General features: G+C 44.7%; 1 protein-coding gene across 1 annotated transcript; it reads right to left on the minus strand.

Moving 5' to 3' along the window:
* Nucleotides 1-6,857: 6,857 nt before the first annotated feature.
* On the minus strand, nt 6,858-15,429 carry LOC106577197 (catechol O-methyltransferase domain-containing protein 1). The gene is made up of 7 exons (XM_014155087.3): nt 15,278-15,429; nt 12,907-13,028; nt 9,153-9,258; nt 8,870-8,988; nt 8,299-8,353; nt 8,079-8,212; nt 6,858-7,156 (listed from the first exon to the last, which is right to left on the minus strand). The coding sequence occupies exons 1-7, from the start codon at nt 15,330-15,332 to the stop codon at nt 7,004-7,006; spliced, it is 744 nt and encodes a 247-aa protein (XP_014010562.1). The 5' UTR covers nt 15,333-15,429; the 3' UTR covers nt 6,858-7,003.
* Nucleotides 15,430-15,774: the final 345 nt, after the last annotated feature.

The following is a 15,774-nucleotide window of genomic DNA, read 5'->3' on the forward strand; positions in this document are numbered from 1 at the left end:
AAAATAAGCACTACATTAACTCCATGTCACATGATAGATGTATGTTGGTTAAGGATACACAGTGATTCACATTTGTTAACACATTTCATAGGCAACGTTTTTATAATTTTGGGGTATATGTAACCGCTAACTGCCCTCACCCCACCCCCTATACAAAACAAGTGTTGAGAAAGTGCTTTTAGATCAGGTGAAAGTCACTCAGTAGATACACTGACTGTACAAAACATTAGGAACACCTTCCTAATATTGCGATGCATTCAATTCATCAGGGCATGGACTCTACAAGGTATTGAAAGCATTCCACAGGGATGCTGGCCCATGTTGATTCCAATGCTTCTCACAGTTTTGTCACTGTCAAGTTGTCTGAATCTCATTTGGGTGGTGGACCATTCTTGATAGGCATGGGAAACTGTTGAGCGTGAAAAACCCAACAGCGTTGCAGTTCTTGACAAACTCAAACTGGTGCTCCTGGTACCTACTACCATACCCCGTTGAAAGGCACTTAAATGTTTTGTCTTGCCCATTCACCCTCTGAATGGCACACACACTATCCATGTCTCAATTGTCTCAAGGCTTAAAAATCCTTCTTTAACCTGTCTGCTCCTCTTCATCTACACTTTTTGAAGTGGACTTAACAAGTGACATCTATAAGGGATCATAGTTTTCATGTGGATTCACCTGGTCAATCTATGTCATGGAAAGTAGAGGAGTTCCTAATGTTTTGTAAACTCAGTGTATATAGACTGAATGAAAATATAAATGCAACATGCAACAATTTCAAACAAGTTACTTAGTTACAGTTCATAGAGGGAAATCAGTCAATTTAAATAAATCAACCAGGCCCTAATCTATGGATTTCACAAGACTGGGAATACAGATATGCATCTGTTGGCCACAGACACCTTGAAAGAAAAGTAGGGCTGTGGATCAGAAAACCAGTGTCTGGTGTGACCACCATTTGCCTCATGCGGCGTGACACATCTCCTTCACATAGAGTTGATCAGGCTGTTGATTGTGGCCTGTGGAATGTTGTCCCACTCCTCTTCAATGGCTGTGCGGAGTTGCTGGATATTGGCGCAAACTGGAACACGCTGTCGTACAAGTCGATCCAGAGCATCCCAAACATGCTCAATGGTTGGCATGTCTGGTGGGTATGCAGGCCATGGAAGAACTGGGACATTTTTAGTTTCCAGACATTGTGTACAGATCCTTGTGACATGGGGCCATGCATTACCATGCTGAAACATGAGGCGATGAATGGCACGATATTGGGCCTCAGGATGTCATCAAGGTATCTCTGTACATTCAAATTCCCGTAAATAAAATGCAATTGTGTTTGTTGTCATCCATAGCTTATGCCTGCCCATACCATAACCACACCACCACCATGGGGCTCTCTGTTCACACCTTTGACATGAGCAATCCACTTGCCCTCACGACCCCGTTCACGCTGTTTACCATCTGCCCGGTACGGTTGAAACCTGGATTTATCCGTGAAGATCCCACTTCTGCAGAGTGCCAGCAGCCTTCTAAGGTGAGCATTTAACCACTGAAGTCGTTTACAACGCCAGACTGCAGTCAGGTCAAGACCCTGGTGAGGACGACAAGCACGCAGATGAGCTTCCCTGAGACTGTTTCTGACAGTTTGTGCAGAAAGTCTTCGGTTGTGCAAACCCACAGTTTCATCAGCTGTCCGGGTGGCTGGTCTCAGACGATCCCGCAGGTGAAAAAAACAGATGTGCAGGTCCTGGTCTGGCGTGGTTACACGTGGTTGTCACGTCCTGACCCCTGTTAGATGTCATTTTCTATGGTAAAGTAGGTCAGGGCGTGACAGGGGTTGTTTTGGTTGGTTTTCTATGTTTTCTATTTCTATGTTTAAGTTCTAGTTCTTCTGTTTCTATGTTGTTTTTTGGGGTTGATCTCCATTAGGAGGCAGCTGGTCCTCATTGCCTCTAATTGGAAATCATATTTAAGTTGGGGTTATTTTTATTGTGTTTGTGGGTAGTTGTTTTCTGTTTTGTTGTCTGCTGCCTGACGGAACTGTTTTGCTGTCGTTTTAGTTTCTTTGTAAAAGTGTTAAGTTTTCATTAAAAGAATAATCATGAGCACTCAACACGCCGCGCTTGGTCCCCTCTATACGACGCACATTACAGAACTACCCACCATTATTGGATCAAGCGGCGTGCCCATGCAGAAATGGACACCTGGTCACATAAGGAATGGATGGAAAGGAGAAACTGGACTTGGGACCAGGTAATAGAGAGATATCGGAGCCTACCGGGGAAGAACGAGAGGCAGCCCCAAATTTCTTTGGGGGGGGGGGGGGGCACACGAGTAGTTTGGCTGGGCCAGGGGTGAGACCTGAGCCAACTCCCCGTGCTTATTTTGGTGAGCCTGTGCCTGCTCCTTGCACTCTCCCTCCAGTGCGCCTCCATAGCCCAGTGCGTCCTGTGCCTGCTCCTCGCACTCTCCCTCCAGTGCGCCTCCATAGCCCAGTGCGTCCTGTGCCTGCTCCTCGCACTCTCCCTCCAGTGCGCCTCCATAGCCCAGTACGTCCTGTGCCTGCTCCTCGCACTCTCCCTCCAGTGCGTCTCTCCAGTCCTGTGAGACCTGTTTCAGCTCCACGAGTAAAGCTTCCAGTGATAATCTATGGTCCGAAGCCTGTAGAGATGATCCATGGCACGAAGCCTCTAGTGATGATCCATGGCCCGGAGCCTGTAGGGATGTTCCATGGCACGAAGCCTCCAGAGGTAATCCATGGCCTGGAGCCTGTTGGGATTATCCATGGTCCGGAGCCTGTAGGGATAATCCATGGCCTGGAGCCTGTAGAGATGATCCATGGCACGAAGCCTCCAGTGATGATCCATGGCATGGAACCTGTATTGATGATCCATGGCATGGAGCCTGCAGCAACGGTCCCTAGTCCGGAACCTACAACGACGCTCCCCAGACCGGATCCTCCAGCGACACGCCCCAGACCGGATCCTCCAGCGACGCGCCCCAGACCGGATCCTCCAGCGACGTGCCCCAGACCGGAGCCTCCAGCGACGCGCCCCAGACCGGAGCCTCCAGCGACGCGCCCCAGACCGGAACATCCAGCGACGTCCTGTGCCTGCAGCCAAGAACCTCCAGCGGCGGCCTGCAGCCCAGAACCTCCAGCGGCGGCCTGCAGCCCAGAACCTCCAGCGGCGGCCTGCAGCCCAGAACCTCCAGCGGCGGCCTGCAGCCCAGAACCTCCAGCGGCAGCCTGCAGCAAAGATCCTCCAGCGGCGGCCTGCAGCACAGAGCTTCCGGCGATGATCTACAGTCCGGTTCCTCCTCCGACGATCCACGTTCCGGTGTTACAGAAGCAGAGGGATCTGTGGGCGGAGCGGGGGTTACGCCCCGAACCGGAGCCACCTCCGCTGCTGGAGGATCTGCTGGATGGTAAGGTTCTGGGTGCTGCACTAGAACCGCCATAGACAATTGTCACCCTCACTTTTTGTTTTGTGGTTTCTTTATTTTTTTTGCATTCAGATTATGCACCTTTGGGAGGGTACTATCACATCCTGACCCTTGTCAGATGTCATTTTCTATAGTAAAGTAGGTCAGGGCGTGACAGAAAACAACCCAAAAGTTTTCTATTTCTATGTTTAAGTTCTAGTTTTTCTGTTTCTATGTTGGGTTTTTTGTGTTGATCTCCAATTGGAGGCAGCTGGTCCTCATTGCCTCTAATTGGAGATCATATTTAAGTTTTTTTTTTTTTCTATTGTGTTTGTGGGAAGTTGTTTTCCGTTTTGTTGATTGCTGCCTGACGGAACTGTTTTGCTGTCGTTTTGGTTTCTTTCTAAAAGTGTTTAGTTTTCATTAAAATAATAATCATGAGCACTCAACACGCCGCGCCTTGGTCCCCTCTATACGACGCACGTTATAGTGGTCTGCGGTTGTTGGGCCAGTTGGAGGTACTGCCAAATTCCCCAAAACGATGTTGGAGGCAGCTTAGGGTAAATAAATTAACATTCAATTATCTGGCAACAGCTCTGATGGACATTCCTGCAGTCAGCATGTCAATTGCACGCTCCAAAAAACTTGAGACATCTGTGGCATTGAGGTGTGTGAGCTCAACTGTGAATGTCCTGGCATACCAACAAAAAGTGTCAAGGGAAGCCAGTTTGGATTTGGCTTCCCTCCTATCACATCACATCGAGAGCAATACATCTTTGACAAAACAACTTGTTGTTGTGGCTAGCTAGCTAAAATTGACCCTTTCCTAAATTAGCCACGGATTGAGATAGGGGTTTGGACTTCTGGTTTTACATAATTCTAATACTGGTCAATGATTATAACGGTGATTCTGATCTAACCATAAATTCATACATTGTTGTGCTATACTGTAGCTAGATTTCTAGCCAGGTAGCCTAGGACAATAAAAAATACAAGTGTGAACTGTATGACAGAGTCATAGTCCATTTTGTCAACATGAGAGGATGTCATTGACGTTTCTCTACAAGTAGATTGAGTCAACATGTTTTTTCAACTTGCACGAACGTTACGCACGCGCGCACACACACACACACACACACACACACACACACACACACACACACACACACACACACACACACACACACACACACACACACACACACACACACACACACACACACACACACACACACACACACACACACACACACACACACACCACACACACACACACACACACACACACACACACACACACACACACACACACACACACACACACACACACACACACACACACACACACACACACACACACACACACACACACACACACACACACACACACACACACACACACACACACACACACACACACACACACACACACACACAGAAATCAGAACCAGGGACAGCCACATCATATTTAGCTTACATTGATTGGACTAAATCATTTTTGGTATATTTTAGTTGTCACTGTATTAGACTAAGCAATGTGATTTGATGATGTTGAAATGTTTCAGTTGAAGTGGTGCTGGAACCAATTGACCCAGCGTTGTCCGGGTTAGGGAGGGTTTGCCGGCAGGGATATCCTTGTCTCATCGCGCACTAGCGACTCCTGTGGCGGGCCGGGCGCAGTGCATGCTGACCAGCTCAGTGTACGGTGTTTCCTCCGACACATTGGTGCGGCTGGCTTCCGGGTTGGATGTGCATTGTGTCAAGAAGCAGTGCGGCATGGTTGGGTTGTGTTTCGGAGGACGCATGGCTCTCGACCGTCGCCTCTCCCGAGTCCGTACGGGAGTTGCAGCAATGAGACAAGACTGTAACTACTACCAATTAGAAACCACAAAATTGGGGAGAAAAAAGGGGTAAAAAAAAGCTAAGAAAAAAAAGAAATGGTGCTGGAACAGTGGAGGCAGCAACTGTTTTCTTGTGATCACTCTCGTTGGTTCTATCTATAGTTGTTTAGTAGTCCGAAAATGTCAGAAGCATTGACTTGCTTGACCATGCTGTAGGTCATGTAACTAACTGTTTGTTACATGCAATATGCTTTGTGGACTTCACCAGACAGAGCTTGCTCTCCGGTTTTGTGATGAAAAAACAGTGTGGTTGAATTTATTCTGCAGCTGTGTCTTCCTATTGTCTTGGCCTTAGCCCTAAATATCACAGTCTCAAGGCTTATGAACTAACAGGTCATAGTGCAAACAACGATATTATCACAACACAGGTTGAAATATGGCTTTCTTTTCTGTTGTGATAATAGTGTTGTTTGCTCTATAACCAGTGATTTTACCAACATAACTCTGCTGTTTACACAGTCTATGGCTCGAGGAAACTGTGCAGACACAGTGATCTGAGCTATATGATTGGCTACCAGTAGGCATATAGGCGTTATTGATTTGCTCTCTGGGCCTGCCGGGTAGGTGGAGTTGTACCTTCAGACACATGAAATGGTTAAAAATGTGAACACTTTGCCTTCCTGGTGCAAGGGCTGCTGAACCAAGTGCACCTACCCCCAACAGCAACAAAAACATAGAAAAATAAAGAACCGAAGGCTTTATCCTTGGGTTTTTTACAGAATTGTTTGGTGATCGACTAGGAATGCCTTGGAGATCGACCGGTTGGTGACCACTGCTGTACTTGAAATGTAGTTAGGAAAGTTCAGTCAGTAAGGCTGGTCTGAATGGATCGTCATTTCATTCATCTTGTAAACTCTATAATTCACATTGCTTGCTTCCTATCTCACTAGTCAGCATAGCAGGAATTTGTATGTTAGTGTTTTTATTGACACCTCATCAGGATAGCCTTACGTCTCTCTTCCTCTTTACTATTAGCAAGCGGGTGGAATGTCCTTCGCCTATTAACTTCCGCCAATGAGCATGGCACACTAAGGCATTTCCACCATGCATGCTGATTAACCTATGGACTCACTCGTGCAATAATCACTTCCCTTTCTGTCAACCAATGGGCATAAATCCAGGGGAATATGTCAGCTCACCCCTTGTGTCTCACTTGATATTTTGGAGCAAAAGTCTTCCAAAGACCTCCCACCTCTCCACCAGCATGTAACCTGGAGAGCCGTCATCGGATCCCTCTTCTCCCAGCTGGAGGGTTTCGATGCCAGCTGTCCAGCATAGGGCAATCTGTTATCAGCATCTGGTTCTGTGGAGCATTCCTCTGAGACGAGGCCTACCCCAAAACTACCATATGGTATTCTGTTGTCATTCAGTTAAGCCTGTACTCAATTGAAATCTAATAAAAAGGATTTTAGTCCCACCCTGAAAAAATATAATCTCTGGGAGTCAAAGGTAGTAATTTAGCTCTTACTGAGACAGAGGCTGGCATGCTTTCGAATTTCAAGTAGAAACTGAATCTCACTCGTACACGTACAGTACTTGTTGAAAATAACATCTATTTATTCCAGCCCTTCATGTTTACCACATCTCAAAAAAATCCCCAATAAATCACAGTGGGTTTGGAGTAAGCATGCATTAAGCATGAGTCATCACGGGTTAGTATGAGTTAGCATGGGTTATTGTTAGCGTTTGATGGCCAGGGTGAGTCCGTCGCCCACAGTGAGCATGCTCAGATCGATCCTCTGGTCTGTGTGGAGTTTCTTGTTGAGCTTGTCCAGAGCCTGGGAGGTCAGGTCATCAGGAGCAGGGTCCACCACTTTACCACTCCAGAGTACCTGGGGGGAGAAGGTGGGGGGGATCAGAGATACAAGTGAGGTGTTCTGTGGTCAGAAGGTCAGAAAGACAGGTGAAGGAAGTGTAGTTAGATAGACAGGTGATCAACAGGTCAAGGAAGGGTAATTAGATGGACAGGTGATAGACAGGTCAAGGAAGGGTAATTAGATAGACAGGTGATAGACAGGTCAAGGAAGAGTAATTAGATAGACAGGTGATAGACAGGTCAAGGAAGAGTAATTAGATGGACAGGTGAAGACAGGTCAAGGAAGGGTAATTAGATAGACAGGCGATAGACAGGTCAAGGAAAGGTAATTAGATAGACAGGTCAAGGAAAGGTAATTAGATAGACAGATGATAGACAGGTGAAGGAAGTGTAATTAGATAGACAGGTGATAGACAGGTGAAGGAAAGGTAATTAGATAGACAGGTGATAGACAGGTCAAGGAAGGGTAATTAGATAGACAGGTGATAGACAGGTCTAGGAAAGGTAATTAGATAGACAGGTGATAGACAGGTGAAGGAAGTGTAATTAGATAGACAGGTGATAAACAGGTCAAGGAAGGGTAATTAGGTGGACAGGTTTTAGACAGGTCAATGAAGGGTAATTAGGTGGACAGGTGTAGACAGATCAAGGAAGGGTAATTAGGTGGACAGGTATTGGACAGGTCAAGGAAGGGTAATCAGATAGACAGATTAGAGGAGTGAGGTGAAGGGGAGACAGGTGAGGAGAGAGGCTTAAACTGAGGACAGAGGTGATAGGTTGCCATCTTTCTCTGTGTTTTATATGTAGGCCTATATTTTCATGCATCTTTACCTCAGTTAGCTTATTAGATCAAATCGATTGCATGCTGGCATTATTCAAATCATTTTCAAAATCACGACTCGCTTGTAGGAATACAATTTTGGGCATAGGCTACTCACATTATCGATGGCAATGATGCCCCCTTGTCTCACAAGCTCAAGAGACTTCTCATAATATCTGTCATAGTTCCGTTTATCCGCATCGATGAACACAAAGTCATATGTTCCAGCTTCCCCAGCAGCTATCAACTCATCTAGGACAAACAAAAGATCACGTTGAAAAGGATTGACCCGTTTCACAACGGATTCGTGTTCGGGTTCTTTAAAATCAGTCACCTACCCAGTGTTTTTATACACATTTGAAGACGGACATTAATTTTATCCTCGACTCCGGCCTAGAAAAGAGAAAGGTAGTTAGTTACATGTCTTTCATTGTCTAGGCATTTGTACTGTTAAGTCCATTGAGATGTTTCAATGTGCTTTAAATTACATTTTGACTTGATTTCGAGTTTAGATGGTTTGAAGCAGACAATAGCAACCATTTTCTGTCACAATGGTTGACCTGTGTTGTGTACAGTAGTATTTCTACTGTTGGGGTTTGGAGGGGGCATTAAGTTCATTGTAGGGATTCTCTGCTGCTAGGCTTTGCACCTTTCGTAGACACTTTCTTCTGAGCAGACGGCCTCACTACTCCACCCACAGCACTTTGTGAAGTCTGACTGAGATGTTAGATACTGAATATGCTGTATTGAAGCTTTTGGGGAGACAATCAATGTTTCTGAATTCCAATGAGTTGAATGGGCTTAGATGTTGTATTGGGGTTGAATACTGGACAAACAGATCTAATTCCTGTCTAGAGGAATATTGGAGCAAGTAAACTAGCTGAACGACAAGCGGAATCTTGACCTGACCTCTTTAAAGAAAGGTTTAGCAATGTTCACGTATTCGTCGTCTATTTCACATGCTACCACTTGACCCTTCTCTGGTACAACCAATGCCATGTTCAGGGTGTTGTACCCCGTGTACATCCCTGGAGAGAAGGAAAATATTAACATTAGTCTCTTCTGATATTAGAATGAGGGCAGATAATTCAGAATTAGTGAATGTTGAAAAGATTGGCACAATGAAATATATTCCAAATAATATAGTAACATTAAATGTTTTCAGTATTAAGCTTGTTTTATCATTACATACCAATTTCAATGGTTTTGCTGGCATTGATCAGTTTGGCCAGATTAGCCATCAGTTGTGCTTGTTCACTAGCAACCAGCATGATGCTCCATGGGTCCTCAAGGGTTTTCTGCAACATGAAGGAAGGAGAATTTTTGTTTTATTTAACCTTTATTTAACTAGGTGAATCAGTTAAGAACAAATTCAATGACGGCCTATCAAAAGGCAAAAGGTCTCCTGCGGGGACGGGGGCTGGGATTAATGTTTTATTTTTTTGTAGTTTTTTTTAAATATAGGACAAAACACACATCACGACAAGAGAGACAACACAACACTGCATACAGAGAGACCTAAGACAACAACATAGGAAGGCAGCAACACATGACAACACAGCATAGTAGCAACACAACATGAAAACAACATGGTAGCAACACAACATGGTAGTAGCACAAAACATGGTACAAACATTATTGGCAAAGACAACAGCACAAAGGGCAAGAAGTTAAAGACAAAAATACATCACGCAAAGCAGCCACAACTGTCAGTAAGAGTGTCCATGATTGAGTCTTTGAATGAAGAGATTGAGATAAAACTGTCTAGTTTGAGTGTTTGTTGATGCTCGTTCCAGTCGCTAGCTGCAGCGAACTGAAAGACGAGCGACCCAGGGATTTGTGTGCTTCGGGGATCTTTAACAGAATGTGACTGGCAGATTGGGTGTTGTATGTGGTGGATGAGGGTTGCAGTAGATATCTCCGATAGGGGGAGTGAGGCTTAAGATGGTTTTATAAATAAGCATCAACCAGTTGGTCTTGCTACGGGTATACAGAGATGACCAGTTTACAGAGGAGTATAGAGTGCAGTGATGTGTCCTATAAGGAGCATTGGTGGCACATCTGATGGCCGAATGGTAAAGAACATCTAGCGAGAGCACCCTTACCTGCCGATTTAGAAATGACATCTCCATAATCTAGCATGGGTAGGATGGTCATCTGAATCAGGGTTAGTTTGGCAGCTGGGGTGAAAGAGGAGCGATTACGATAGAGGAAACAAAGTCTAGATTTAACTTTAGCCTGCAGTTGTGATTTGTGCTGAGAGAAGGACAGTATACCGTCTTGCCATACAAAGGGAAGCACAGCCGCGAGACTACAAAGGGAAGCACAGCCGCGAGCTGCCCAGTGACACGAGCCTACCAGACAAGCTAAATCACTTCTATGCTCGCTTCGAGGCAAGCAACACTGAGGCATGCATGAGAGCATCAGCTGTTCCAGACGACTGTGTGATCACACTCTCTGTAGCCGACGTGAGTGAGACCTTTAAACAGGTCAACATACACAAGGCTGTGGGGCCAGATGGATTACCAGGACGTGTGCTCTGGGCATGTGCAGACCAACTGGCAGGTGTCTTCACTGACATTTTCAACATGTCCCTGATTGAGTCTGTAATACCAACATGCTTCAAGCAGACGACCATAGTCCCTGTGCCCAAGAACACAAAGGCAACCTGCCTAAATGACTACAGACCCGTAGCACTCACGTCCGTAGCTATGAACTGCTTTGAAAGGCTGGTAATGGCTCACATCAACACCATTATCCCAGAAACCCTAGACCCACTCCAATTTGCATACCGCCCAAACAGATCCACAGATGATGCAATCTCTATTGCACTCCACACTGCCATTTCCCACCTGGACAAAATGAACACCTATGTGAGAATGCTATTCATTGACTACAGCTCAGCGTTCAACACCATAGTACCCTCAAAGCTCATCACTAAGCTAAGGAACCTGGGACTAACCACCTCCCTCTGCAACTGGATCCTGGACTTCCTGACGGGCCGCCCCCAGGCGGTGAGGGTAGGTAGCAACACATCTGCCACGCTGATCCTCAACACTGGAGCTCCCCAGGGGTGCGTGCTCAGTCCCCTCCTGTACTACCTGTTCACCAACGACTGCATGGCCAGGCACGACTGCAACACCATCATTAAGTTTGCTGACGACACAACAGTGGTAGGCCTGATCATTGACAACGACGAGACAGACTATAGGGAGGAGGTCAGAGACCTGGCCGGGTGGTGCCAGAATAACAACCTATCCCTCAACGTAACCAAGACCAAGGAGATGATTGTGGACTACAGGAAAAGGAGCACCGAGCACGTCCCCATTCTCATCGACGGGGCTGTAGTGGACCAGGTTGAGAGCTTCAAATTCCTTGGTGTCCACATCAACAAGAAACTAGAATGGTCCAAACACACCAAGACAGTTGTTAAGAGGGCACGACAAAGCCTTTTCCCCCTCAAGAAACGAAAAAGATTTTGATCCTCAAAAGGTTCTACAGCTGCAACATCGAGAGCATCCTGACTGGTTGCATCACTGCCTGGTACGGCAATTGCTCGGCTTCCGACCGCAAGGCACTTCAGAGGGTAGTGCGTACGGCCCAGTACATCACTGGGGCAAAGTTGCCTGCCATCCAGGACCTCTACACCAGGCGGTGTCAGAGGAAGGCCCTAGAAATTGTCAAAGACCCCAGCCACCCCAGTCATAGACTGTTCTCTATACTACCGCATGGCAAGCGGTACCGGAGTGCCAAGTCTAGGACAAAAAGGCAGTTTTTACCCCCAAGCAATAAGACTCCTGAACAGGTAACCAAATGGTTACCTGGACTATTTGCATTGTGTGCCCCCCCCCCCAACCCCTCTTTTACGCTGCTGCTACTCTCTGTTTATCTTAAATGCATAGTCACTTTAACTATACATTCATGTACATACTACCTCAATTGGCCCGACCAACCAGTGCTCCCTCACCTTGGCTAACCGGGCTATCTGCACTGTGTCCCACCACCCGCCAACCCCTCTTTTTACGCTACTGCTACTCTCTGTTCATCATATATGCATAGTCACTTTAACCATTCCCACATGTACATACTACCTCAATAGGCCTGACTAACCGGTGACTGTATATAGCATTGCTACTCTTATTTTCAAATGTCTTTTTACTGTTGTTTTATTTCTTTACTTACCTACACACACACACACACACACACACACACACACACACACACACACACACACACACACACACACACACACACATACACACATACCTTTTTTTTCTCGCACTATTGGTTAGAGCCTGTAAGTAAGCATTTCACTGTAAGGTCTACACCTGTTGTATTCGGCGCACGTGACAAATAAACTTTGATTTGATTTGATTTGACCTTTGTTTTGGAGGTGTTCAGAACAAGTTTAAGGGCTGAGAAAGCTTGTTGGACACTAAGAAAGCTTTGTTATAGAGCGTTTAACACAAAATTTGATTTCAGACATTGACAAAAAAAGACTAAAACATTACATTTTTATGACATAATCTAATCAAACATTGTGATTACGCCGTGTTGCTGCAGCTTCTCAGCACAGTGTTTGTATAGTACTGTGCTGACCTCTAGTGGTTACAGTAGCCTATTTAACTGTCATGATAATGTAGAAAACCAGTATCTCTCTGTATCTATCTGGTTTGTATGTATAGTACATTCCTGCTTTTCATCTCATAAACACCCTGGTTCTACCTAAGTCTTACCAGTCCAACCCCAACCCTAGTTTCATGTCCTCATCCCGGTTCAACCCTAACACTAGCCTCAACCTCAACCCTAACCCTGGCTCTAACCCAGTCCAGTCTTACCAGTCCAACCCCAACCCTAGTTTCATGTCCTCATCCCGGTTCACCCCTAACACTAGCCTCAAAAACAACCACAAGCCTAACCCTGGCTCTAACCCAGTCCAGCCTTACCAGTCTGAGTTTGGTCATGACAGGATGTTCTCTCAGTGAGTTGTTCACGACATACTGCAGCACTGGGTCGTTCTTCCCTCCACTGTGGCTCTTACCTGGCAGGGCAGATCCTATTCCTGTGCCTGACCAAAAACACATCAGTTACAAATTTAGTTTTGCATGGTCATTTTAAAGGTCATTTTGATTGTCAGCCCCAAAGCCGTGTTCGCAGCCATGGCAAATATTGATTACAGCGTGTTCAGGATTTAGCAAGTTAACCTTTGTAAAGAATTCTTTACTGTCAACATCAGGATAAGAAATTGCAGTGCTTAAAGATGTTAAAAACATGGATATTCTCTGAGTCTGTGCCCTTGTTTGGCCTGTAAGGAAAAAACAGAATGGTGTGGGCTTACTGGTCAAAAACAGCTGATTTTGCCAGCTCAGCCAATGAGATATGCATGCACTTGGATATTCAAATGATCTACCAACTCAGAGTTCCATGTGGGGACAAGCTGCTCTGGCTGCCCCAGATGTCCAGCATGCAGACTTGCCTTTGCAGCTTGTAAACCACGTTGTGTGGAGGCTCTGTTTTGCCACTCTTTGTTGTTGGCTAGCCGTCTATCTATGTTTGCAGCGATTGCTAGCATGCTAACTAAGTGTTACTTAACAGCCAACTCTTATTAACCACATCATTTGAAAAAGTGACTGGCGAGATAGTTGTTGCAATCCTTGGGCCTCATTTATAACTATTGCGTAAATTGCACGCTAAACTTGGTGCATGGCATACATATGTATGTTTCGTGTTTACTAATCAGGCCCATCCTGAAACTGTGTGCGTATCAACAAGCATTAAACCCCTGCCTGAAAATGCCCATCGTTCACCTTTTATTGTGACAATAACGCCCTTATATCCTATATAATTTGGAACTAGGCCAAGGCATTTTTCTAAAGGAAATAGCAATAGCGAACTTGATCAAATGTCTTTGTAGGTGATGGCAGAATGTTAAACCTTTGCAGTGGCATTTGCTGTAGGCCGTGGCTATCTGACAGACAAAAAGTTTATGTAAGACAACAACAAAGGCAAATAGCTGTGTCCCTGTAAACAGATGTTTGAATTCAATAGGACCTATTGTTTTGCGTTTACTTTTTCTCCAACCTACACTGCTGCACAGTGCGAATTCTAGAACATTGTCTACTCACAGTGATGGCCATAACTTACACACTTCAATGCAAAATGTCATATGTCTGTTCACCTGTCAAATTCTACTGTATGTTATAAACCAGCTTTCTTTCTGGTGCATAGAGCAAAATACTTGAATTACTGGCATATATATGTAATAGGCCCAGTTAAATGAGAGATGTGCATGTTAATTGTTTGTAGTCTGTGGCTACTTCGGGAATATGAACCCATCATGGCCCAAGTAGTTTAAGAATTTATTCTGCAATGATTCTGAAAATATGTATTATATGTATAAACGCAATATTGTCTACTTGATAAATGTGAAATTAGAGTATTCAGACGAAAGCTTCAGAAGTAACCTACAACCATCTGTGCCACTGTTAATAAACTGTGCTCTGGATCTGAGGACTGGATCAGATGGTTTAGAGCAAAATGACTTGTTGATTTACTACTATGAAGTGGGTGCAATTAAATGAGATATGGGACAAATAGTATACAGTACTTGTTCTAGGTCTATGTGCTAGCAACCTGGTGAGTATGAAACCATCACAGAAGCGGTGAGGAATTTATTATGCATTGATCATGGAAATTAAATAAATAATAGCCTAGAAAATAGATGCCTATTTCTAATTATGTTAAAATGCTAAGAGAAACGAAATAGATTTTCTCTCTTCTCACTAATGGCAAATGATTGCATCTTATTAACTTGTTTATTGTTATGAACAAGCGTGTCCAGTATATCCCCCATATGCACATCACACTAATCTACTTACCTGCTTGCAATGCAAAACTTCAACCACTAGAAAGTACATACACAGTCTAAAGTTTGCTGGAAGGTGAGCACATTTTCAAGTCAAGTTCAGTTTTTATAAATTCAAACTTTTGTGTGAAATTGGTGCACGCAGATCTTGGGGTATATTCTGTATGTATGTAAATGTTTATAAATGAGGCCCCTGAGCCTAAGTCTCCCCCCTAGTCAGCAGGTACTGTAGCCTAGTGGTTAGAGCCGAAAGGTTGCTGGATCGAATCCCCGAGCTGACAAGGTAAAAATCTATCATTCTGCCCCTGAACAAGGCAGTTAACCCACTGTTCCCCGGTAGGCTGTCATTGTAAATAAGAATTTGTTCTTAACTGACTTGCCTAGTTAAACAAAGGTTAAATAAAAACATTTGCCTCCTCTCTAATGGAAAAATTGCATAGCGAGATATTTACCTGTTAGTGCAAGAACAAGCTGAATGCAGAAACACATCTTGATATCTGGAGCCATTTTGGAAGTGTGTCTATTCAGCTATATAGTGTGAACACCAAAGAGACTGTATTGAGGGAATGTGGGTCTACAATTTATACAGAGTGGATGGGAAAGTCCACTGGCCTCCATGTGTGTTTGTTTTGGACTATCCTTTTAGGGTGAGGGACAATATATCGACCACTCTGTATGTAGATGTTTCACAAGAAAACTTTCCTCACAATGTGTTTTCCAGACACCACCCCATGATCCCCATGATGTAACAGTGGAGTTTCCAAGGTGTCAGCCATAGGGAACCACTGTTTAAAGCTCACTGTATGCAGTACAGAGGGTCAAATAATACATACAAATACTAGATGTGTAACGCAGACACTGGGAGTTAGGAAGCAAATACAGGGGGCGAATTTTATAATAAATAGAACAATCCAAAACAAGAGTTTAGCATCTGGACATGAGAAAGATA

This window comes from Salmo salar, chromosome 18 (genome assembly GCF_965601325.2).
Source record: "Salmo salar chromosome 18, fSalSal1, whole genome shotgun sequence".
Lineage (NCBI taxonomy): Eukaryota > Metazoa > Chordata > Actinopteri > Salmoniformes > Salmonidae > Salmo > Salmo salar.

What these genes read in the sequence shown, in the direction of transcription:
- LOC106577197 (XM_014155087.3), bottom strand. Translation starts at nt 15,332, where the DNA reads ATGGCTCCAGATATCAAGATGTGTTTCTGCATTCAGCTTGTTCTTGCA. An exon ending in GCTTGTTCTTGCACTAACAG is followed by an intron (nt 13,029 to 15,277) that starts GTAAATATCTCG and finishes GTTTTTGGTCAG; the next exon opens with GCACAGGAATAGGATCTGCC. An exon ending in TCATGACCAAACTCAGACTG is followed by an intron (nt 9,259 to 12,906) that starts GTAAGGCTGGAC and finishes TTCATGTTGCAG; the next exon opens with AAAACCCTTGAGGACCCATG.